Source organism: Trachurus trachurus (genome assembly GCF_905171665.1).
Source record: "Trachurus trachurus genome assembly, chromosome: 13".
Lineage (NCBI taxonomy): Eukaryota > Metazoa > Chordata > Actinopteri > Carangiformes > Carangidae > Trachurus > Trachurus trachurus.
Window position 1 is genome coordinate 35,624,184 of NC_139892.1, and position 26,354 is coordinate 35,650,537.

Consider the following 26,354-nt stretch of genomic DNA (forward strand, 5'->3'; position numbering starts at 1 on the left):
TGTGCAGCTTCCTTTGATTGGCTGCTCAGGAGGGAGTAGAAAATGTTCATTACAGTTTCTCAGAGCTGTTGGTGATGTCTTCAGATTGTTTTGTTTGTCCAATAGTCAAAAATAATAATAGATATTCAGGTACATATTCTGCAAACCTTAGAAAAACCAGTAAGTGTTCACATTTTGTGAGGGTGGAAACTGAGAATTGTGTGACTTTTGTTAAAACAAATGACTCAATATGGCATCCCAGTGGCAGCAGATGTTCCCAATGGAAAATCATCTGAATAAATCAATGATATTATTATTTTTGAATTTTACAGTTAAATGTGTTTAAATATATAAACTAAAGTTTTGTATTTTGTTTATTTTCTACATTTGCATTTCTCATTTTCCTCACATGAAATGCATTAATTGTATTTTATCAGGGACAAACCATTGTGTCCAAAAAAATCGAACATCGAACATTGAACAATCGACATCTATTGCTTTTCTTCATCTTGAAGCTTGGCATACCATACCATACCATTGTTAACAACATTCACATTTTCCTTGCTGATTTTGCTTGGCCAGTATAAGTTGGAAGTCATGGGGAAAATGTGAAATGTGTTTAAAATCCATTGGGTTGGAAATATGGGAACTAAATGATTCATTTTGAATAATGACGAATCTAAAGAGCAATTAAGACGTAGACATGAGAGACTCTTTTTTTCCCCTTTGATTTGAACCACTTTTCCACAGCTCAGGTCTATCTCTATGTGACATTATGTGCAAGCTGATTGGTCTCTATAAAGGTGTGATTGCCCAGACCACAGCTCAGGAAAAGTCAACAACATAGGTGGTGACTGATGACCTGAGGGAATTGTCAAGAAACTGTGTGAGTGTCGCTGAGAGCATTAAACCATAAATTCACCCAAATGGCTCGAGAGGGGTCTTTTCACATTCCACAGCCAACTTCAGGTCAGACATATAAATCATTAAAACAACAGACAGTCTCTGTGGATGACCACTGCCAGTAGTTTTTATTTATTTAGCCTATTAATTTCTAGATCTTAAACTATGACCATTATACTTCTGAGTTGGGCATGTTAAACGATGAGGTCAATGGTTTAAACCATTTCGTTCAAGTTCTGCCCCATTTTCCCCCATTGTCTTAGCCTCTATCTAATTTTCTCACTGTTGCCAGGGAAAGTCTTATGATAAATTGTACATTGGTGCTTAAGGAGAGGCCGTTGTCAGTGTTGCCCCCTTTTTAACAAGGACAGGACTTTCTAACCTGGTGCTCAGGACCACCGAAAGGTTAGACCAGGAATCCAAGAGGTCACCCGATGATTAAAAGAGTGAGAAACAAGAGATGACAAAGTAAAATCATGTTTATCTTGTAGGCTTTTCTCTAAGCTTTAGCTTTTTTTTCTTCCTACATGTAAAATCAGTTCAAAGTTAGCTTGGAGTAAATGGAGATTAGCTAACTGACTACGCTAACGTTAGCTTGCCCATTTATGATGCGTTTTAAAAGAAAAGGTAAATGACATAATGATGGTTGACATGTCTGACCCTGGTCTGACCTGACAACCGACTGATGACGTAAACTGGAAACATTTTAAATTACTTTTCATAGCTCAAATTACAAAATGCTACAGACCAAAATTGTCATTAGCTTGGTCATTCTTCAGCATTTCCTACTCATTTTGCTACAGTGCTAATGTCACTAATGCTAATTTCTCCACCTCTGCATATAGAAATGAAACATTGTAATACATTACATCACCTTTAATATTGCTTGTTGTTTTTAGCTGCTATGTTGCTGTTAGCTTTTTAAACGCTACAGTGTCTTTTCAGTTATAAACTAACTGGACAGGGCCACAAATGTTTCCCAACAAGTTGGACATTATCAAAGTCTTAACAAGACTTTTAATGGTGCAACCCTGTAAAGTGAATTGGTTTAAACTGGAATAATCTACAAAGATAGTAAGTAGAGTAGTAGATTTTATATTAGCAAAAAAGCCTGGTGTTGTAGATGTTGAAGATGTTTCTCACACTAAGCCACTAACATGTATGAGCTATGTTTGTATACTGTAGCTCATCCCATATTCATGGGGCATCACTGCATTTCTAGAGTTAAAGGTGACTGTCACCTTTGGCGACTGAACATTGCGCTGCAGTTTGACCCAGTTGGACGTTATCGATTGGCTCAAAACCCCCAGGAGGACATGTGCACACACACACGGTTTGGTTTGTTGCCACTGGACGAGGCCACGAGGACACACAACACACGAGCCGCCGGCGCTCCGTCACACACATGATGAGCTCATACACAACACAAATAATGAAATAGTCTCTGAGGCTTGAAGAGACACACACACGTACACACACAGTGTCGAGTGAAGATAAAAAGTGGAACCAGTGATGCATTAGCACACGTGATGTTCCTTGAATCTGTCCTTTAAATGCCGTGAAGCAGCACGGTCAGTCTCCATGTCTGTCTTTGTATCTATCTACACTTTGGAGAGAGGAAGCATGTCCTAAATGTGAGGGCAGCAGCTGTCGCCTGTCAGATGTGGTTTTAACAGAGGGGTGTGTGTGTGTGTGTGTGTGTGTGTGTGTGTGTGTGTGTGTGTGTGTGTGTGTGTGTGTGTGTGTGTGTGTGTGTGTGTGTGTGTGTGTGTGTGTGTGTGTGTGTGTGTGTGTGTGTGTGTAGCCTGCATGGCAAGCAAATGGTCGCCACCATGTCAGCTTGTGCACAGCCACACACCCTTTTCATCTACGCCCCAGCTGTCCTCTTTTCCTGTCTGTCCCATTTGTAGGGCTACACACCTAAGTCTCACACACACACACACACACACACACACGCACACACACACACACACACACACACAAACATGCATGCTGCCAAAAATCACAGCTATATCCACCTATATGGACAAAGACTGCTGTGTTTAACCTCAAACTGATCTCTCTCTCTGTCCCAGACCGATGTTCAATCTATTCTGTGGCTCGGCCCTTCGATTCTCTTTAGTCATCCCTCTGTTGTACTTCTTATTTCCTGATGCGCCGTATTTACAGTCACAGGCAACGTCTGACAGTAATTGTCCATGGCTTCTTTTTATGGGGCTGCTTTGTGGACAAATAAAGAAATTAAATCGGTCATTAAACCCTGCGGCTGCCTCGTTCCCCTGTCCATTACACGGTCTGTCTTTTCCTCCTGCTCTCTCTCTGTCTCTCCGATCTGATCTTGTGATGCTTGTTTCTAATGTAGCCTCCAGACAAGAGGAGGACACTTGAAATCTTCAAGTCGACAGAAGTAAACCTCTGCCATTTTTACTTGAATAACAGGAAAAGAAAGACTGAAAATGTACAACTATAAGCCAGGAGGTTACAATGTTCCTCTTTAAGTACCAACGCCATGTGGAGGCATTTTGTTTTGGTATTTAGCTGGAAGGAGCCATTCAGATGAATTAAAAAGCTGTTAACTAATATGTTTGTACGCTGCCTTGCTTCCTCCCTGCAGCCCGAGGGCCCTTGGCATGTGTTTATCTGTTTGTGTGTGCTGTGTTTCACTGCTGCTCTCCCAGGAGGGTGGGGCAGCAGACATATGGCAGTAGACAATGATTTTATTGATTCTTTGATCTTCACATTTTCTCCCTTTTGTGTCTCAGTTTACCCGTTTTGTTTCACTTTTATTGACCACTTCGAGGTAGCTGTCTCTATTTGGACACGTGTCTGCTCTGCTTGTAGGGCTGCAGCTCACACTAGTGACAGAGTTTGTAAAAATTACTCAACATTTTATGATTCTAAACAGTATTATTTTCCATAATTGATTCATTTTCTTTACTAAACCAGCATACCATAACTCAAAAAGCAATCGCAAGCAAGAATAAAGTAAACTAAAAATGTTGCAGATCTTTGGTGTGTATTTAAATATCCTCTAAATGTGCCTTTTTAGAGAAATATTTGTTTAAATCCCTTTAAATTAAACTACAGAACCAGCGATTCTCGATCTCTTCGATTTTTCTTCCGCATTTGATTGATTATTCTTTGTTCAGCAGTCCACCGTGCGGTGCCCCTCCTCAGTCTGGACTGAATTTGCATTGCAGATCATTGCAGTTGAGAAGTGCCGTCAGGGGGGCCAAATTTTTTTCTGCCACTCAAAGCAAAAACGTGTGGCTCATGTTTAATCATAAGAACCATTAGGTGTCCGAGTGGGCGGGTCATTTGCATCGACGGCCGCAAAATCACCTGAAGGAGTTAAGAAAGGGTCGATATTCATGTGTGAAGCAGCCGAGGGGCCACTCAATCCATTTCTCGGTCGATCAGAGTCACAACAAGCAAGGACACGGTTTTATTAATGAGTAAAGGTGGGGAAGTTCAATGAAGATGATGCAGTCGATCTTTTTTTTTCTGCTTCTTTTTGTAATGATCAATCTGATTTGTGTTTTGGTTTTTGGTTATCTCCTTTTGGTCTGAAGAACAGCCAGACCTGAATCCCCCAGCCGAGCCGGAGCATTATCCTCTCATCTGCCAGTGTGATTAATCTGCTCGTTGTTGCCATCCTTGTTGTTTTGGTCATAACTCAATTCCCTCTCTTGTTTGCAAAACTGCCCTGGGCTCTGGAGAGGGGGATCTGGCTACAGCAAACTCAATCTCCCTGCTTGTAACTCAGCATTACCCTCGGCAGGCAGCCAGACCTCACCCTGCTGCTCCCACCAGTTATTAAAGCCTCATGCATGCTGCCTGTTGTTCTGCTCACATCAAAAACACTGTTGTGAACTCAAACTCCCTCCAGGGTTTTCTCTCTGAATCAGAGAACGATCTATGTGTTATCACTGAACATCAGGGTCTTTTTTTTTTTTTTTAACTGTGTTTACATGCAGGAAACAAACTGATTAGCGTTTATTGAAGTATTCACATGTTTTTTTTTCTATTACAGGTTGCAGGGGAACAGAAATATCACCCAGAATGCTTCACCTGTCTGAACTGCAGGGCGTTCATCGGTGATGGAGACACATACGCTCTGGTGGAGAGATCCAAGCTGTACTGGTGAGTCTCAGACACTATGAAATAAATAAAAAAAAGAAATCCCCATGAGCCGTCAACCTTGTTAAAGTTTTAACACTGGCAGCTATTAGAGGATTTACTTTGAGGTGCGTCGCTTTATTTCATTCTAACTTATCTAACTATTACTTGTTTTATAGTTTTTCTAATTCCATCCTTCGCCACAAGCTAATCCACTTGAAAAGCCTTTGAAGTGCAACCAAAACCACAAAAAGAAAAAGAACGTGCAAGATGCCAAAACTGCCTTTGACTGACAAAATCTTAAATTTATGCAGCTTATTTTAGGGCTTCAAAGGACTTGATGTCGACATTATGACAAAATGTGGTGACAGCTGACACAATGCAGAGTGGAAAATTGCAGAGACCAATCTTAAAACATATTTTAATTTATGGTTTAACTTTTGGTGCATTTTGTATTTTAGTGTTTCTCCAGCCAGAGAAAATATCAATGTTTCCAGCTTGCGACAGTGACTTGAGTGGTACTCACATTACAGACTCTGTATCAGTATTATTGGGTAACACTTTATAATAAGTAGGCTACACACTATTAAGCATTAGTTAAGCATACTGAATTTTTCATTTATAACGCATTATACTCATTAGTATGTAGTTTACAAATGATGAATTCAGCTTTAAAGCTTAACTAATGCTTAATAGTGTGTACTTATTATAAAGTGTTACCGTATTAATGTATCAGTAAACCTGTCGATTCAAATCAGGAACATGATGAACATCATTAGTCTAGCATGGGTGTTAAAGGGATAGTTCAACATTTTGGCAAATTGGCCCATGCCATAATCCCTATAGTTTTAGGAGTGGGTTTGTTACCTTTAATTGTCGGTGCAAGCTATTTTTAGAACGGCGGAGCAGAGCAGCAAGCTGCTACGCTACGAGGCTAATGGGATTTCATGGTTTCCCTCATCAAACTCATCAAATTCATCAAATATACAATCCAACAACTCCAAAACACTCTCGTGGACAAGTTGTGACCTGCACATTCACCACGCTATGAGATAATAACGGAACGTTACGTGTTTTTGAAGTAAATTCATGCAAAACAGCTGATGCGTGTCCCCGTCGGGGGCAGTTCTCCAGCAAGCGGTCTCTGCATTTACCTCGAAAACAACTCCATCTCGTAACGTTCCGTTATTATATCATAGCGTGGTGAATGTGCAGGTCACAACTTGTCCACCAGAGCGTTTTGGAGTTGTTGGATTGTGTATTTGATGAGTTTGATGAGGGAAACCAAGAAATCCCATTAGCCTCTGTAGCTCTGAGCAGCTTGCGGCTCTGCTCCGCCGTTCTAAAAATAGCTTGCACCAACAATTAAAGGTAACGAACTTACTGCTATGACTACAGGGATTATGGCAATGGGCCAATTTGCCAAAATGTTGAACTATCCCTTTAACATGTGTCTGTTTAATGTGAATCAAGCACACAGAGATACACAGAGACAGAGCAGCCTTTGTCTTCCTCTCCGAGTGGAAGTGGGTGATGACTATGCAATTGAGTCTGATCGTTACATTCACTGAGAGATTTGCATGTTAACTTTCCACACCGGGTGAATCCAGGCAACAGCAGTGGGATGAAAATCAGCAGTTACACACTGGAAAGTGCTTGAAGCATAAACAAGAGAGCAACATTTGCTCTGTCATTCAGATTATGTTTCACCGCTGGTTTGCAAAGTTTCTGTTCACCTCATAGTTTTGTCCCGGGTCATTGTTAAACTTCCCAGAATTTAGGGAAAAATAGTTGTTTTGTAAAGCGAGCTGATCAGAGGTCACGCTGACCCTCGTATCCAACAATGACTGCACAGTGTGTTCCCAAACGGAGCCGAAGCAGCATCGTGTCAACAACATGTGATGTGATGCTGTGAAAACTGTTGCAATGAGAACTGGACGTTTCTCTTATGATTGCACGGATGGTTGTAGAGCCAGAGATCTCATGAGGACCTTTTCTCTGTACTGTAACTTTTTTTTTTTTTTACAACCTGGCTTCTTTCCCTCATTGTTTTCTCCTCTTCCTCTCTGGCTGCAGCGGTCACTGCTACTACCAGACCATCGTCACCCCCGTGTCCCTGCCGGACTCGCCATGCTCACGCATCCCTCACACGGTCACGCTGGTGTCCATCCCGGCCACTGCCGAGGGCAACAACGGCCGCAGGGGGCGGGGTTTCTCCGTGGCCATCGACCAGCCGCTCAGCCCCACCAACGGCTACAGCCCCGATCATGGACACACTGTCAGAGTCTCCCAGTGAGTCTTTTTTGTCTGTTTGCATATTTTGTGAATGAGATGTTTTGACATTTTGTGTTTGTATGGGAGTAACAAAGAGTATGAACAATATAACAATTTGGAAATGAAGTGAAAAGGGAGATTAAAAAAAAAGAAAGAAAAGAGGTCAGTGTGGGTTAAAGATGGAGGACAGGGTGATAGATGATTCTCATTTTAATAAATAATCGAGTAGAAGGAAAAGGGAAATGAGTCTAAATTTAAGTCACTATTATTCAAATGAGCTGAAAGAGGTGTTGATTTTTTTTTATTTTTTTTTTTGCTCATTTTTTTTCTGCCTGTTGCTCTCATTTATCTCTCAGGGTGGATCCAGACTGCATCAGTCCAGAGGTGAAAAACTCCATTCATGTTGGAGATAGGATCCTGGAAATTAATGGGACGCCCATTCACAATGTTGCTCTGGATGAGGTATGAGGTCACTGAGGAGGGAAATATAATGATACAGTAATTACCAAAATTAATTAAGTAATAGAACTTACTTAATTGGATATTAATTCATATTTGTAGTTTGTATTTGTTTACAAGAACAACCAGTTTAGTTTTCTGTCATCTACTCATTGTACACTACCAGTCAAAAGTTTGGACACACCTTCTGCTTTTTTTTTTTTTATTACTTTCTACATTGTAGATTCATACTTATGACATAAAATACATTACTACATAACTCCATATGTCCCTTCATAGTTTTGATGTCTTCGGTTTGGATCTACAATGTAGAAAGTAATAAAAAAGAAATAGAAAGAAAAAACCTTGAATGAGAAGGTGTCCAAACGTTTGGATGGTGGTGTACCTGTGTTTCTAGTGGTTCATCATGTAAAGTTTTAGTCCGGTCTTAACCCTCCTGTCGTCCTTCTGGGTCAAATCCGTTCCCTTCCTCCTTCCTTCTTTCCTTCCTTCCTTCCTTTCTTCCTTCTTTCGCTCCACAATCCTTTTTCCCTTCCTTCTTGTCGTCCTTACTTCTTCTTCCTTCCTCTTTTGAACCAATTGACCTGATCTGTTCCCTATACCTCCATCTTTCTTTCTTTCTTTCTTTCCCTTTTCCGTTCCTTCTTTCCTCCCTTCCTCTTCCTACCTTGAATGAATCTGTTCTCTCCCTCCATCTTTCTTTCCTTCCTTCTTTCCACAATCCATTTTCCCCTCCTTCCCTTCTTCCTTCCTTGAATAAATCTGTTCTCTCCCTCCATCTTTCTTTCCTTCCTTTTTCCCTTCCTTCTTTCCACAATCCTTTTCCCTCCCCCCCTTCCTTCCTTCCTTCCTTCCTTCCTTCCTTCCTTCCTTCCTTCCTTCCTTCCTTCCTTCCTTCCTTCCTTCCTTCCTTCCTTCCTTCTTTGATTCAGGAGGACAACAGGAAGGTTCATATTTCTCTTGTGTGAGAATTAAATTAAGCAGCAGAAAGGAAATTTAACTTTACAGATCCGAACTGGGTTTTTTTTTTTTAAAGGCTCATTTCATCCACTAGTCAGATCTCTGCTGTTCTAGTTTTGACTGACCCCTCCCCCCCTCCCCCCCCCCCCCCTCCCTCTCCTCCTCCTCAGATCGACCTGCTGATCCAGGAGACGAGCCGGCTGCTGCAGCTCACCATCGAGCACGACCCTCACGGTCAGGGGCAGGAGGGAGGGTCCTCAGGGGCCGAGGAGCAGGTCGACGGCCCCCTGTCCACCCCCCTGTCTGAGGGGCCCAGCCCCACTCTGCCCATCACCCAGCCCCCCAACATCAGCCACTTGAGATCTCGCATCATCACGTAAGAATCACAGAGAGAGACTTCATCGCTTTAGCACAGTTCCCCCGTCCTTCTCTCTCCTTGCCGCATGCATGATTCCCTCTCATGGCTGATGGTAGATAACAGGTAACAGGCATCGAGCACTGCAGTAATGTTTCAGTCAGTCTTGATCAGTAGAGCACCTGACTTTTTATTTACTCAAATTGTTTTTAGAAACACTATGTCAAACTCAATTTAGTTCAGGGGCCACAAACAGCACAATTTAATCTCAAGTGGGCCGGACCAGTAAAATAATAGCATAATAACCTTTAAATATATTTTAAAAATTGAAATTTTCCTCTGTTTTAGTACATTAATAAGATGTTTACAGTTACTGAACTATCCTTTTATAAAACATATTATAAACCACCGGAAATTTCTTGATAAAAATATGTAGAATTTCAAATTTTCACACTTGACAAATTCATCTTGAGGGCCAGATTGGACCCTCTGCAGGGCCGGTTCTGGCCCACGGGCCGCATGTTTGACACCCCTGGGGGTCCAGCAGTGGTCAGTTGGAAGTGCCTCACCCAAGAACTAAGGCCTTGTCACAATCTTTTATCTATAGAGCAATAACTCTGTGGAATAATCTACCTCACTACCTCTGTTGTATTGAAAGGAAACAGGTATTTAAAAAGAAATTGAAATTTTATTTTTTATGAGTTGTATACGAGTAAGAGTGGTTCCACTTTGTTATCTAAGAAAAACTCTGTTTAAGATGTGTGGACATTTTTAAATGTTTGCTTTAACTTTTTAACATTTAGGTTATTGTGATTGACTGTAAATGTAAATGTATGATATGTTGTGTATATGTATATTTTGTGTGGACCCCAGGAAGACTAGCTGGCTACTAAGGTACCAGGTAATGTGGATCCTTAATAAACAATTCTAAACAATTCTCTCTTCTCCTCACCCCGTTGGTCTCCCCTCTCCCCCACTCCAGGCGGAGCTGCAGCATCGATAAGTCACCAGGCTCCAGCAACGCAGCATCCCCCATCTCCCAGAGGAAGGATATCAATCGATCCGAGTCGCTCCGCGTGGTTTCAAACCGGACGCACCGCATCTTCCGCCCATCTGACCTCATCCATGGCGAGGTGTTGGGGAAGGGCTGCTTTGGACAGGCCATCAAGGTACATTTGTGGCATTTATTAGGAGATACTGTACTGCCATTATATTTTCATATGTAGCACAAAACACTGTCATACCTGAGCCGTCCAGAAGATGGCAGCATTGAAGTGAAAAGGGCAGGAGGGTAAATATTTGCTGTTTGACATACAGTAGGAGTGACGGTTTCAGAATCAGATGTTTATGGTTAAAGGGGAACTATGCAGGATTTTCACCTTAACTATGCTACATTTGTACCTTAATTAAACAGCTTTGGAGTAATTGTGATGGTTAAATACATGACTTATAACTAGTTCCAGGGAGAATGGAGGCTCACAACAAATGCACATGGCCAGGCGGAGGGTTAGCAACGCAGAGGAAAAGCGACCGGACTTACATAGTTCCCCTTTAATAATATTGCGTCAGAATAATGTTTCCCAGCTGGTTGCTCAACTAAACCCAGTGCATTGTTGTGTGTTGCTACAGGTGACCCACAGGGAGACAGGGGAGGTGATGGTGATGAAGGAGCTGATTCGCTTTGATGATGAGACACAGAGAACATTCCTGAAAGAGGTGGGTGAAGGAGGAGGACACTCCCAGATGTTACATCATTACAACAAGCCAGTAACCCAAAAGTTAAAGGTCCAGTGTGTAAAATGAGGGGAAAACATTCTATTATTTATCTATTAAATAATTCTATTGTGTTTTATGAACGTGAAACTCTTGACACATGCTCTCTGGTTGGCTGGATTTTCTATTCCGTACAAACATGGCGGCACAAGATGGCGACACTCTCTAAGCAAGACCCTCGCTACATTGTATATGTGTATATAAAAGAAGAATTATAAGGCTATGAAAACCAAACAGATTTGAGTTTATAGCGATTACAGATATATCCATTGGTAGTAGTATATTCAGATTTTGCCAATAAACCTTGACAAATATGACACACTGGACCTTTAATGAGGCAGGTTTTGTTATTCGAAAGTTGCAGAATTGAATTCCTGGACCAGCTGGTAAAATCTGTGCAAGTTAAAGAGCTGAAGCCGCAGGTTAAGCGTAGCAGCTCGTCTCTCACAGACGAGCTGCTACGCTTAATAGTTATCTTGCCTGAATAAATGAAAGAAAAACACATGCAACTACCTCTGAAATGGGAAGAAGGGGAGTGTTAACATAACCCTCACTCACTCCCATGAATGAGGGATGAGCAGAACATATTTTACCTCCCACACAAAGCTCCGTGTCTCTCCCATGATCCTTTTCATTAATTTGAAAAGATAACAAAGTGACTCGTTTAGACTTCTGTAAGAGTTTCTGAGTTATTGTTGCCTTTTAAGTGGGACTAAATCATGTCTGACGTTCCTGTTTGATGTTTAGCATCACAGACTCGTTCATCCATTTTATAGCCTTCTAATTAAGATGTTTGGTTGTCAGTAGGCTAGTGTACAGTATGTATTGTAGCCTATGTGTGGGGCTTTCGTTTTATTGTTAGGTTGCAATAACACAGAGTCTTTGCTTTGTTATTGCCGTGGATGACGACAGAGTACAAGAAGTGCCTGTAAAACAAACCTCCACCACAACCCAACATGAGCATTACTCCTCTCTGGCTGTTTGTGTGTAGGTGGCCGACTTCGTCTCACATTACTGAGACTCTGAGGCGAAGCTGAGACTGGAATGTACCAAACATTTCAGACAAAGACTTGGCTTGAGTAGTAATATTTCTGGTTTATGTGCGAGTGAGTGAGTGAGTGAGTAAAAAAGACTCGCCTCCTCCTCCTTCACAGCCAAACCTTCAGGAGGGGAAAAGTTTTATGAGGTGTCAGAGTAGCGCTCTGAGCTGTAGCGAGTAAGAAACGTCTCTGTTGCCTTGCAAATGAGGAGGAATTGAAATAGTAACAGTAATAAATCACTAAGAGGGTGGTCAGAGGACTCTCAGGGAAGAGACAAAGATTTAGTTTTACTGGTATCAGTTGTTTAAGCAAAATTACTGTAGTTGAAGCTAATTCCTACTAGACAAACAAAGGCGAGTCCCCTGAAGCTCTTACTCACTGGTGTGATTCTCTTCACTTTAATTTGACTCATGAGTGTTAATCAGAAAGAAATAACACCCATTTAGCTGTCTTGACAAAACAGCTGGCAGGATTGGTGCTTGATTGAAATTTGTTTATTTGGATAAAACCCCTTGAGATGTATCATCTCGTTTTCGAGGGGGTCCAAACATTGTAGCCTTCAGTAAATCCAAGCAGGAGCTAGCAGCTAATTAGCCTAGCATGGGACTTCCCATTCAAGAAAATAACACAAGATATAGCCTAACATCTAATTTGGGATATTTTGAGGTGTAAGCAGACAGATTTGCTGTTTAGTTTCAGACTGTTGACCGACTTTTACATTTAGAAGGGGAGGCCAGTGGTGTGGTTGTTGTTTCCAAGGTAGAAGGAAAAAAGACAGAGCAGAGAAGCTGATACTAAGTAAAGCTTTAATACTGGGATTTCCAAACAGTGAGAAGAACATACTAATTTCAGTTCATTAATCCTTTAATAACTGTCGTGGTGTGGTGTGTCAACTTTTTGTTGCAAATTCCACTATTCACTCATACCCAACCAGACAAGTTAATCACATTTATCGTAAATCTTCTCGTACAACATTAGGGCAGTTCAGTATTAAATTCAGAGGTCCTTTAATCTGGAATTCTAAACCTCATAATCACTAAGTGTAGGTCTATTTCAGTGCTCAAATGTAGACTTAAAAATGTTCTACTAAGTGACTGTATGTTAATACTGGAGTGATTTGAGTAGTCTCGTTAATTAATATTATTGTTAGCATTGTGATTTATATTATTAAGATGAGTATTGTTTCTACTCTCACTGTCTAGTAGGTATGTATGTACTGTATGCATGTGTGTGTCTGTGTATGTATGTGTATACATGGGTATACAATACATATTGCTTGTTTTGTTTTGGTAATTGTTGTTTTTTTTTCCTGAGCTGAGGCCTTGTATAGGCCCTTTGGGTCTCTTGTCTCGGCTTGCACCTATTATTTTTTTGTCAATGTATTTTAATGTGTCCTATTTTTGTTATTCTGTACTGGTGCGAATAAACTAAACCCTCATAACCACTGAACAAAGCAGCCAAGATGCTAAAATCAGCCTAGAACCTTATTTACATGGTGAACTTGCATTGATATCTCTGATGTAAAGACAATTTGTGAAGAAAAATTAACAACAACTTGTTGCTTGTTGCTGTTTCATCAGGTGAAGGTCATGCGTTGCCTGGATCACCCCAATGTGCTCAAGTTCATTGGGGTCCTCTATAAGGACAAGAGGCTCAACTTCATCGCAGAGTACATCAAAGGAGGCACCTTGAGGGAGATCATCAAGAAAATGGTGAGAGGAGAGCGTGTGTGTGTGTGTGTGTGTGTGTGTGTGTGTGTGTGTGTGTGTGTGTGTGTGTGTGTGTGTGTGTGTGTGTGTGTGTGTGTGTGTGTGTGTGTGTGTGTGTGTGTGTGTGTGTGTGTGTGTGTGTGTGTGTGTGTGTGTGTGTGTGTGATCCTACAAGAATGCGAGGTGTTGTTAGACCACATGATTCATGAACGGCATTGAAGACCATGATATTTGATTGTGCTTCTTTTTTTCTTCTCCATCACAGGACAGCAGCTATCCCTGGAACCAGCGGGTCAGTTTTGCCAAGGACATAGCTGCTGGGATGGTGAGTTCAAAGACAGAAACGTTCATGTAATTATCCATTATCACAATTAAGTAGTAGTTGTAGGTTAGTGACAGTTTTTTGGCGTTTCTTTTGTAAATCTACTGGAGGAAGACAGATTTTTTTTAATGTATATGCAGTGTTTGGGTAGGGTAGCCTACATTGCTTCCTGTTCTCTTTACTGCTATCGCCCTCTAGTGGTCATGTTAGTGACTTACAACACTGATTATGTGTACAATCTTTTCCATTCCCCTCTATGGGAATGACAGCATGAATTCCTGCAGGATTAGACCATGGGTTCCTGTCCTTGTTTTCCCATGATACGAGCACAATGATGAATGTCATGCATGACCGGATTATTGTATTTACAAAATCAACCATTCGAGATGAAACAAGGCAGGATTGTTCGTCTTGGCACGGGTTTGAGATTATCACTAAAGGCTTCTGTTTTTTCTGTTTGTTTTTATTCTCCCCGTCTTCCTCTCCTCGCCTATCTGTCTGTCTGTCTATCTGTCATTCAGACGTATCTGCATTCCATGAACATAATCCACCGGGACCTCAACTCACACAACTGTCTGGTCCGAGAGGTAAGAACTTGTACGGTCCTGTACAGTTTAAGTATGTGTGTGTTTGTGGACATACCTGTGCACATACAGTATGCCTTTCCTGGGGATTTAACACAGTGCACCTGTCATTTACTGCTCAAGTACAAAAACAAAGAGACTAAGCCTTCTTCAAACACATATGTAGCTATCAGTGGAAACTTCCATCTTTCCCCATTCAAACAGACAGGTCATTGTTCTTGTAGCACATGAAAACAAAAGGTTTGTGCTGTAGAGCTCACATCTGAGGTTTTCCTACAGTTGGGGCTGAATTTCAAGCTCTCTAAACCAGTGTTTTAAACACTGCTTTTAAGCTTCTTTTGCAGTATGTGTACTCACTTGCAGTATAACATTAAGTTTATATGATGATGTTGTTTGTGTAGAACAACACTGTGGTTGTGGCGGACTTCGGGCTGGCTCGGCTCATGATAGATGACAAGCACGAGGAGAAGCTGTCGCAGGGTAAACTGCCAGGTCTGAAGACGAAGCCCGACCGCAGGAAGAGGTACACGGTGGTGGGAAACCCTTACTGGATGGCTCCTGAGATGATCCATGGTATGTTCTTCTCCATTCTCTTTTTCCTATGATACCTTAAAGGGATAGTTCAACAGTCAATTGTCGGTGCAAGCTATTTTTAGAACGGCGGAACAGAGCTCAGAGCTACGCTACGGAGGCTAATGGGATTTCTTGGTTTCCCTCATCAAACTCATCAAATACACAATCCAACAACTCCACAACGCTCTGGTGGACAAGTTGTGACCTGCACATTCACCACGCTATGAGATGATAACGGAACGGTGCTGTTTTCGAGGCACAGAGACTGCTTGCTGAAAAACTGCCCCCGACAGGAACGTGCATCAGCGGTTTTGCATAAATTTACCTCGAAAATAACTCAGTTTCGTAACGTTGTGTTATTATCTCATAGCGTGGTGAATGTGCAGGTCACAACTTGTCCACAAGAGTGTTTTGGAGTTGTTGGATTGTGTATTTGATGAGTTTGATGAGGGAAACCAAGAAATCCCATTAACCTCTGTAGCGTAGCTCTGAGCAGCTCACGGCTCTGCTCTGCCGTTCTAAAAACAGTTTGCACCGACAAATAAAGGTAACGAACCTACTCTCAAAACTATAGGGATTATGGCAATGGGCCAGTTTGCCAAAATGTTGAACTATCCCTTTAAGTAAGATACTGTCACTATATTTCTCCAGCTGTTTATGACAATCCTTCTAAATACTGATATTATTTTTCCCTCTCAGGGAAGAGCTACGACGAGAGAGTAGACATCTTTTCCTTTGGTATCATGCTCTGTGAGGTAAGTGACCATCCATCCACTCTCTTTCTGAAATACAGCTTTCAGTTCCTTTGATGACTATGACTTTCCATATTTCTGGAGGAGCTTTTCCAGGGCCTTCCTGTAGAAACGTAAGGAAGCTTAGTGAAAGAAACTCCACTGGTGGATTTGAACCTGGCATCGCACCATTGAGTTTGGTTCAGTCCCAGATTATGACCTCCCCAGATGGACGCCATTAGCCGGTGTATAGTATGGGGGATTAGAGGGAGCAGAAGAACAAAGTTGTTTTTGATGTGGTTTCCGGCAGGCGGGCAGGCAGGCGGTGGCTGTGGTCTGCTGGGAACGATCAGCTTCAGTTTGAAGGGTTTAGTTGTTTTCATCAGATCAGCACTGGAGGTTCCCCTTCAAGACAATCCCCCTGTTACTACACATCCATCACTCACTCTTTCCTGCTCTCTGTCTCTCTCTCTCTCTCCCTCCAGATCATCGGCAGGGTGAACGCGGACCCAGACTACCTCCCCAGGGCCATGGACTTTGGGCTGAACGTGTCTGGTTTCTTGGAGCACTTCTGTCCTCCAGATTGTCCCCCGGCCTTCTTCCCCATGGCTGCTGTGTGCTGTGACCTTGATGCAGACAAACGGTCAGACATCTACACAGTACAATAGATTACACACTGAGATCTCACAGAGCCTAACGGGACAGTTCACCCAATAATAAACCTTTCATATTTTTACTTTCAGGGTAATTTGTTGTTGAGTTTTGTATTTGGTGCCTGTAGCTCACCCCAGATTTGTGTTGTAGTGACTTTGGTTTGTCATTCTCAAAGTTGTCAACATTTATTAAACTTTATAGCAAAGTTTTATTATTTTTGTCCTTCTGGTTTTGTCAAAAGAACTAGAAAATATGCTTACCTTCGTCCTGTGTTAGCTTTCTGCTTCCATCTATGGTGTTGACCCATGTTTTAAATCAGCTGTAAAATACACAAAAAACTATATTTTTTCATCCAACTTGTTTTTCTTCTCTTGGTTACATTGTTAGACTTCCTTATCCATTAAAATGTTGGTTTTAATATTTTTTGGTATGGGCCCCTGGGCCCTTTTTTGTCAGTACACCCCTTGACTTCAATTTTACCTTCCTCTTGTAGCTTTCTGCTACCATCTCTTGTTTTTAGGGTCGGCTTTGACCCGAGTCTTAAATCAGCTGTAAAACACACTAAAAACAATTATTTATCATGCTCTTTGTTTGTCATCTCTTGGTTACGTTGTTAGGCTTTCTTATCCATAAAAAGGTTGGTTTTGCACTTATAATTTCAGTTTTAACTCTAATTATTGTTCTCATCGTTATAACCGAGTCAGAATTGACCCTAACACCATACGGTAAATGTCATGATTTTAACCAGAGCATTTGAGAATTTTGTGGAAAAAGTTTTTTGTTTTATTTTGTTTAAATTGAGGTTCCTGTCTAAGTCAAAGTCAGTTATGTGGTACTTTTATGCATTTAAAACCTGAAAACAGGTCACACAAGAGGAAGGTTAACACTATAATGACCTGCTTTTTTTTTTTTTTTAATCCACAGACCTGCTTTCTCCAAACTGGAAGAGTGGTTGGAGAACCTGAAGATGCACTTGGACATTGGTTTGCCCCTGGTGTCTGAAGTGGACCAGCTGCACAAGGCCTTCTGGGAGAACCACAGCATCACGCGCCCTGAAAACGGCCTGCACACCCACCCTGAGCAGCCGGAGCAGGACTGACCACAGAAGAGGGAGGAGGGGAGGGGAGGTGGGAGGTTAAGAATTAACCCCCCGCACCCCCCTCCCACCACCAGGACAGTGACTTGTCTGCTTCAGCTGGAGGAGTCGGGCTCAGGCTGGCTCAGGCTTAACTAAACAGACTCAGGGGGAAAAATGTGGATGTGAACAACCACCGGTGCGAGAAGCACTCACACACATCAAACACACACACATTCGTAGTAAAAAAAATCAAGAGACGTCAACTACAAATAGTTTGATTCTGCTGCACCTGAAGCTTGTCATAATATGCAATCAGACCCCACTCACTAATCATGACTCAGCTCCCGAATCACGTAGGTTTAACATTAGGCGGTTACACCGTTTAAGAATACTTGCTGTAGTTACTGTAGTGTGTATATTCATGTGGATTAGGCAAAAAACAAGGCACAAAGCAAAACCTTCAGCCGCCTCACTCTGGGCCTCTGCAGAGTACATTGTGCACCGTGTGTTTGCAGGTGTTTCTGTGTGAGTTTGGTTTGATTTTGCTTTTTGGTTTGGATCTCAAAAACTGGATTTCTGAAACATGCAGAGGGGGGGAGGGGGCGGGGCCAATCCGCTGGAGTGAGATCAACCCGCTGTCCACTTGTACAAGTCAAACACAACCTTTCAAGCTTTAAATAGCTCTCACTGAAGAGTGCATGACTGTAAATAATGCTGTCAGGTCAGGTCAGACCCTGGTTCATTGTGCCCCCCCCCCTCCCCTCTCCTTCATTTATTGTGTAGCACCGACTTAACACTGAGGTACACGTCTTTGGCATAGTTTCGGTATGTTGTCTCCCCAGGTTGAAGAGCTGTTAGCGTATCTCAGCCGTGTCCACGTGGCATCTCTGCTCATGCATTCTCACCACTGTAGATAGCTGGCACATTGTAAATGTTTTAAATAGTGAAAATGTACAGACATATTTTATATACGTATGCTACATTGCCATATTTTTATTGGCCGACCAGTTGAAATTAAGGAGAGTAAAAGTTTGACTGCAGTTATAAGGGCACAGCCGAAGGTTTTATTGTTTTTTTTTTGTTGTTTTTTTCTTTTATTTTCCTACATATTGCGGCAGGTTAGAGGCTTATGGCGTTTTGAAATATGAGGAATCTCAAGCTCAGTAAATGTCACATCCTATCATTTCCCTCCATCAAAAAAAAAAGTTTTTCCCAACATTTGATCGGCCTTCCTGGAGTTTTCATTTAGATATGGATGTTTGCTGGAGGATATCTGATAACATCAGGTTGTTAAAAGAGGTTTATTGTCATTTTAATCTCGTTGTCAACTCAAATTATGATGATTTTTGAGGGCAATCAATGTGTTGTTATTAATTGTTCACCCTCGTCTCATGTACTGTACAGTAGTTCAGGTGTGGGGATGATATCAGCAGGTACTGTCTCAGCATGTCGGCTGTCTGTCCACATATCTGTCTCTCCTCCTGTGGAATACCCACCGTTTGTTTACATGTAAATGCTAGCTGTAAATACCACTGTACATACGTAACGTGTCTGTCCTAACATCTGTCTGCGTGCATTGCATAAATACGCACACTCTTCAGAAAAGTTATCTCTTCCTCTGGTCAGATTTCTCTCTTTGCACCTTCTAACATAACATAAGATTTCTGTCTCTAATCTAAAACGTTTTTTTTTCTTCTTATAATTTCCTGCTGTTGTTTTCACGAGCTGCATGATGCACTACGTAGGTCTGTTCAGCTTCTAAACCCAGCTATTTTTGTCTCTGAATATTGTGATTTTAAATAAGAAAACAAAGAATGGAAAAAAAAAAAAGTCATCAGAGAAAGCGAGGCTTAAATGGAAATGAGAAAGAAAAAAAAACACAGCATTTCTTTTATATATAACCACTGAAATCTTTTTGTATAGATTTGAGTACTTTAATTTGCACTATATTACCAAATGGCCGGTTAAAAGCCATGTTTATTAATTTCCTCTCTTGGGCTACTTGTGATAAGGAAATAAATGTCGGTTCAGGTTGATAAATGAATGCAAGACACTGATAGAGCCTTTCAACTGTTAAAAAAAAAAAAAAAAAAAATGGGAGCTGGGGAATTCATCCTCTTGATAGCAAACTGAAGTTTCTGATTATTCATATGCATTTTTTGTACATGGTTCAATTTTAAACCTTTAAACCTTTAACCTTACTGTAAGTAAAGCATCCAAATTTTTAACATACTGTCATGTCCAGTTGAAAAGCTTCTAAGAGACACGGTTTTCCAGGCTTTGCTACCAGGAGGATACATGTCCCAGCTCCGCCTGCTGCCTACAGACTGGTCCTTTGTGAATGATGTTCTGTGTTGTTTCTGACTGCTTGGTTTCATAAGTGATGCCCACAGAGGCTGCGACCGCCGCCGCCGCTGGTCCTTCTGATGATAGATAGAGCACTGGCCTGTCTCACCTCTTCACCTCCTCCTCCACACACTCTTTTTGGCTCAGGGCCGTAACTTTCTGGAGCTTTTACTTCACAATTCAGTTAATTCAGCAGCTTTATAGGAAAAGTAGAACTCAACAGCAACAAGTGAGACTCAAATAGCATGTAACCTCCCCCCGTCAATGTACAGGCTGATAACACAAACTACGCTTCTGTAAGACAAGTCAACCTCGTGGCTGATGCGTTCGTCCGTGGGCATGTTACTGTACATGAGTGGCTTTAGCCATGTTTCTGTCTCCATTTCCTGTCTTGAGCCATGTCAAAGCATGTTAGGTGTGTCTGCGAGGACGTGTTGATGATCAATGAGAATGTTTCAGCAGCACTTCTTTGCAAAGGATCGTTACCTCTGAACAATGCTGTGCCTTTGTTGTAAGCTAGCCTTGCCAACGACTCGAAAAACGTGAACTGATTTCCTTTTTTTTTTTTTTTTTTAATGTTTCATAAGTGCAAGCCTGATTCAAGTGGATTGAATATCATTGCTGATACTTTGTTGTATGAGATTTCATTTTATTCTGTATCGTATTTATATTTTCCAGATCTCCATTGTCAGTTTTGATATTTTAATATTATATTTTTTGTGTGTGTTATTTAATTTTATACACAAGCTGTGAAAACAATTCTGCACTTTAATCCTGAACGTGAACATTTAGACTCTGAGGAGGCGACTGTTTTTTTTCTCCCCCTTTTGTCACAGCTAAAAATAAAACTGTTGCTCCTTAAACAAACCAGACTCAAAATGTGTTTCCTATAACAAAATGATGTGTAATTCAGCCACTGTTAATTCACAACATCTCAGTGACAAAAGAGCTGCAGAAGCCAAAATTCACTCCATCATTGGTCTCTTGCAACTACTGAAGCACAGAGCACTGTCTGTAATTATGTGAATTCACACCAGAGGAGCACTGCATTACCCAGGCAGAGAAAATGTGTGGGCTACATTTATGTGGTAAAAATAGTGCTTGCATCTGCTCAAAAATATATGGAGGAATTCATCAGAAATGTGTTTACTCATCAACCACAAGATGTCACTATCCGTCTCTGCAGTCTGCACTATGTTACATGGTGAAACAGGGTAAGAATCTCTTCAGCTAAATGCAGCTTTTGTGATTTCCCACACCTCAATACACTGTGCTGTCACCCTTGTTGCCACCTACTCCACATGTCACACTGACCCCTTTGACCTAAAATGAAGATGAACAAGTGAAGGATTAGTTCCTCAAGATCATAGTAGGCCTATAATCCTGTACTCAACTACTCTGAAACAGACCTGTACCTTTCCTATACTGTTTATTACTACAACTCTTGCTGTAAAAATAAACAAACATAGTACTGATAGGTGATGGTGCATTCGAGTTAACAGTAAAAACAGTCTAGTGAAGTAAGTGGCAGAGTGGTAAAAGTATTCAACACAGAGAAATGTTACCAATAGGTATATTTATATAGAACACGGTTTAAAAATAAATAAATGAATAAAATATATGTATATAGCTTTTTAAAAATCCACGCAGATGCACGTGACCCTTCTCCCATCGCATCCACGTGCGATTGTTTTCATTTCGCCGCTGCTGCAGTGGCGGGTGTCTGTCGACGTCACGGGCCCGGCAGGCTGCGTGTTGCCAGTTTCATACGGTTTCACGCATAATTGGCATAAAAACCTGTACCAGTAATTCGATTTTGTCTATTATATGCTTTTTAAAATATGTGATCATAGGCTATATATGGACGGAAATAGGCAGTTAAAATGCCGAGTTAAATGAAAGGAAGTACCAGGTTAGGTATAGGCTATATGATTTACTTAGGCTACTTAATGAACAGCTGCTTTCTCCAGAGGCAATTAAGGATGGCTACATTACAGTAAAACATATACCCGCCCTCCCTAATTATGCAATCAAATCTGAGCACGCACACATGATACATAGCCTATATCTATCATATAGGGCCTACACACTATAGCCTACTGTATATTAGCTATTGGCCGCATATCCCTTTAGTTTGGGACCTCCTTATCACCCATGAAATTGATGTTGCTTTCTTGTGTAGGTTATTAAAATCATAAGTGTATCCAATTGTACTACACAAAGAATGGAAAACGGTAATGGAGTATTTGGCGTAGGCTAGTTAACTTGTTTTTCCAAATAGCATACATTAACATCTCTAGTCTGAAAAGACGGGTAGGACATAGGCTACAGTCAAATCTGGCAACACAGTTCAGTTGCTGCTGCTGCTGCTGCTGCTGCTGCTTCCAAACACTTTCACTCACACTCATACGAGTACACACACACACACGCGCGCGCGCAGGGGGGACGGGTTTGTCCGGTCAAACACAACACAACACACACAGACTGTCATTTCATTTCACCGCAGCTGAGTTGAGATTCAGAGGGGACATAAAGGGACATACCGAGGACGACGAACGACGAAGAAGGAGAAGAAGGAGAATAAAGGAGGAGAACGCACTGAAACTTTGAGCGATGGAGAATTCGTCCAGCAACAACCGGTTTCGGTCCGCAATGTTCAACCACGGTGAGTGAGTATAGGCTACTGTCTGTGGGATGTTGTCGTGTAGTGTTACTCAGGTGATGCTGCTACACTACACCACGTCTCTCCGGCTGCTGCTTCCATTTAACTCGGGTTATTTGTGTTCATTTAAAGGCACAGCGGGGGTGTAGTGTAGTAGCCTATATATGCACCGTTAAGTTAAAACGCATCACTGCTTTGATATCGGGCCTGTGTGACACCAAGTCCATTTTTTTATCCAGATGTTTACACTAAAGACAAGACTGCATATTTAGCCTAATTTAATGTAGCTACAGAGACGTAAATTTACTCTCACGGGACACACATGGCTACACTTGAACGTAAAGCCTGGCAGGCAGCCTGCATGAGCTCCACACGGGACACAGCGGCAGCAGCAGCGGCAGCAGAGGCGGCACACTGTAATTCTGCAGTTATGCAAGAATGGTACCAGGACTGGCCACACTAAACTATTTCTGGACCACGAAGATAGAGCTGGGTTGCACCGACAAACCGAGGGCTGCAGCCGGATTGGAGCCCTCTTCTGCAGTAAATCCCTCAAAGACTCGCCCCATCATCGCACTAGTGTTTGCTTATTTACTCCACAGCAGTCGTAAAACAAGCCGTTCTGGCTCAGTTTCTCGTGTCAATAGGCTTTTTACACTTCCAGGCTCTGTAAGGTCACATTTGAAATGTCCTCCCTAAGTGGTTAACATAATAAACAGTCGTAGATTTGACACTTTGCTGCTGGGCTCAACAAACTGAGGAGTGCTGACATCATCTGTCAACCTTATATTTTGTCAGAAAGCAGAAAATAAAGACCATTACAGTTTCCCAGAATGCAAGGTGGCATGAGAAGATATCTTGTTTTCTCTGGTCATCAGTCCAAATCACTAAAATATTAAACTCCATATTGAGTAATAGAATAGAATAGAATAGAATAGAATAGAGTAGAGAATACTTTATTCATCCCTAGCAGGGAAATTCAAATTAGTCCAGTAGCTCACACAACAATGACACAAAAAAGAAAGAAAGATGAACAAAAAAAACATAGTAGGCTAATAGGGAGAACATTTTAGAATCAAAATGTTGGCGTTTCTGTTTATAAATAGCTACATCCTGAAAGTAGTTGCCAGCTAATTATCTTTCCATCCTGCATTGGATAAAATGTTGCCAGTCTGCTTCCTCCTGGCTGATGTATTGGCTTAGCCCATTAGTTAAGCTTGCTGTACTCCATACTTCTACCCAGCCCATAGTAGCTAGCTATGTCCATGTGTGGTGACATCAAAGGCTTTTTCTTTTTCTTTTTTTTTGATTTCCAGTTTCAAACTGTGTAAAAAAACACAGTGCATCAAACACAAATCACCTGTATCTGATCCTGTCTGAGTGAAAACTGTGTTAGCTCTCAGTCAGTCTGTCCTCGTCCTTTGAGCTTTTAATCTTGGTTAAGTAAGTCATGTATTCTCAGGGTCTCCAGTGAGTCTCATGATGTGCAGCTGTACTGTACACTGGAGGCAACAGTCACACCGACCGACACAACGGACTCGTTCTCAGTGCTGCTCTATACGCCGAGAGAGAGAGAGATGAAAGTGGAGAGGAGGAAGTGGGAGGTGATGAGTGTGTTTGTGCAGATAGTGGACAGAGATAGTGCTGCGGTTCTACGGGTTTGCTTGCATCTATTGATTATGGCTTTGATATGATGATTACATTTGTTTATATATACTAACCAATGTTGATAGAGAAGTCAAATGCTCTTCATTCTGTGGTACAAGCTCACCATTTGTACATTTCTGTGTTGCATTGCACCCTCTTAGTCACTTAAGTATACTGTATGAATAGATCTGGGGTGGTTGCATGTTGGCAATGCCCAATGCAGTGATCAATGGATTGATTCCTGACCGTGCAGATCTGTACTACAAAAAAATGCCCCCAAAAATCTTTAAAGGGATAGTTCAACATGTCTGCAAATTGGCGCATTGCCATAATCCCTATAGTTTTAAGAGTAGGTTACACAATCCAATAACTCCAAAACGCTCTGGTGGACAAGTTGTGACCTGCACATTCACCACACTATGAGATAATAACAGAACGGTACGAGACAGAGTTGTTTTAGGGGCAAATGCAGAGACTGCTTGCCGGAAAATTGCCCCCGAAGGCAGCATGCATCAGCGGTTTTGCATGAATTTCCCTCTAAAACAACTCTGTCTGGTAACGTTGTGTTATTATCTCATAGCGTGGTGAATGTGCAGGTCACAACTTGTCCACCAGAGCGTTGTGGAGTTGTTGGATTGTGTATTTGATGAGTTTGATGAGGGAAACCAAGAAATCCCATGAGCCTCCGTAGCGTAGCTCTCATAGACTGTAAAAAATATGGACGTAGCATCCGTGACGTCACCCATTGGTTTTGGGGAGTCGTTTTTGTGACTCAAATATGGCGGCCTGGACAGCGCCATGTTGGATTTACAGGCCGAGAACCCGCCCACTGGCCTCGAAGCAGCTGTCCACGGAGCTGCTCGGACCTGTCACTCAACGTTTCCGCGCCCTAATTGGCCAGAATTTTAACCTAATAACAGTAAAATGGTAGAGTTAAAAAAAAATTCACCCCCCTCAGAGTGTGTGTGGGGGTAGAAACTATCGGTTGAGACCAAAAAACGTTCTGACACCAGGCTTTTAACATGTTTATTGAGGATGTAAAATCGACGATTTTAACATGGGGGTCTATGGAGAAATGCTGCTTTCTGACACCAGCCCCCAGTGGCAGCCAAGAGGATTGCATGTTTTTTTAACACGGAAGTGAGCTTCACTTCTCAGACCGACAACTGCCCCCTTGGTAGCTCTGAGCAGCTCGTGGCTCTGCTCCGCCGTTCTAAAAATAGCTTGCACCAACAATTAAAGGTAACAAACCTACTGCTATAGGGATTATGGCAATGGGCCAATTTGCCAAAATGTTGAACTATCCCTTTAAAAAAGAAAATAGTATATGAACAGATGTAAATGTGCACTGCATGGTTCACACACCATGGGCACACCTCTAAGTAGTTGACAAGTTTAGGAGACAATGAGAACCTGTTTTAAATCACCACTGCATGTATACGTGTGTTATCTTCTAAAAATGAAAGTGCGTGCCCAGAGATTCACCTCCGCCTGTTCAGATTTTACATCTCTGTGACAAGTTCAAATGTTAGTTTTTCCATGTGTGAGATCTGTGTGTGCTACTTACCACTCTGTCAGCTCACTGGAAAGTCTTTTTACTTTACACATCTCAAGTTGATATCCCCCTGCAGAGCCGCTGACACACATCAGTGGTTTTTAAATTCATCATTATTTATCATTTAATCTCTCAGTTAACTTGTGTTTTTAAACTAAACTGACACGTGAGCTCGGAGGCAGAGCTAGACTTGTTTTATTAGGAGCTCATGACCCCTTTAACAAATAAAGCAACCCCAGCCCCTGACATCAGGCCAGACTGAGTTAGAAAAAAAAACCCAGACTAACTGTGAAAGGCACCCAGAAGGAAAGCGAGAGGAGGGGGAGGGGGGGGGGGTGTGGATGGGTGGCACAGTCAGCAGCGGCTCACATTCCTCAGGGAAAGCCTTGTGGAGAGATACTAGCATCCCGGCCGCTGCGCTGTCTGTGGCTGCGCTGACAGCATCACTGGTGGAGGACCTCTGCATGTAGGTCAAGAAATCAACCACAAGCCCAATGAACAAGTCGAGCGAGAAGCAGTTACAGCGCAGCGCAGGAATTCAACGGTGGTCACATGTTCTGCAGCGTCCGGGGTAATAAGATGTTTTCAGGTCTAAATTTGCCAGACTTTTCTTTTTCTTTTTCTTTTTCTT

The 26,354-nt window shown here is 41.9% G+C and overlaps 2 protein-coding genes across 4 annotated transcripts in view; both read left to right on the forward strand.

Annotated features, from left to right (window-relative positions):
• The window catches only part of limk1a (LIM domain kinase 1a), a 60,907-nt gene extending 40,236 nt beyond the window's left edge, over positions 1–20,671 (forward strand). For both annotated transcript variants that reach the window (XM_083984618.1, XM_083984619.1), the window contains 13 exons: positions 4,916–5,025; positions 7,078–7,293; positions 7,632–7,737; positions 8,865–9,070; positions 10,032–10,218; positions 10,679–10,765; positions 13,443–13,574; positions 13,837–13,896; positions 14,415–14,480; positions 14,879–15,050; positions 15,750–15,805; positions 16,267–16,424; positions 17,360–20,671. In XM_083984618.1, coding sequence (XP_083840744.1) covers positions 4,916–5,025; positions 7,078–7,293; positions 7,632–7,737; positions 8,865–9,070; positions 10,032–10,218; positions 10,679–10,765; positions 13,443–13,574; positions 13,837–13,896; positions 14,415–14,480; positions 14,879–15,050; positions 15,750–15,805; positions 16,267–16,424; positions 17,360–17,534 — 1,731 coding nt within the window. In that variant the 3' untranslated portion in view covers positions 17,535–20,671. The remainder of the gene's footprint in view (positions 1–4,915; positions 5,026–7,077; positions 7,294–7,631; positions 7,738–8,864; positions 9,071–10,031; positions 10,219–10,678; positions 10,766–13,442; positions 13,575–13,836; positions 13,897–14,414; positions 14,481–14,878; positions 15,051–15,749; positions 15,806–16,266; positions 16,425–17,359) is intronic.
• Positions 20,672–22,472: 1,801 nt separating this feature from the next.
• septin4b (septin 4b) overlaps positions 22,473–26,354 on the forward strand; it is a gene marked incomplete at its 5' end in the record, with an annotated part of 68,862 nt that continues 64,980 nt past the window's right edge. Inside the window, one exon of one of the 2 annotated variants that reach the window (XM_083984806.1) lies at positions 22,473–22,528. In XM_083984806.1, the coding sequence (XP_083840932.1) occupies positions 22,473–22,528 (56 nt within the window). The remainder of the gene's footprint in view (positions 22,529–26,354) is intronic. The other variant, XM_083984807.1, reaches the window with a different exon arrangement.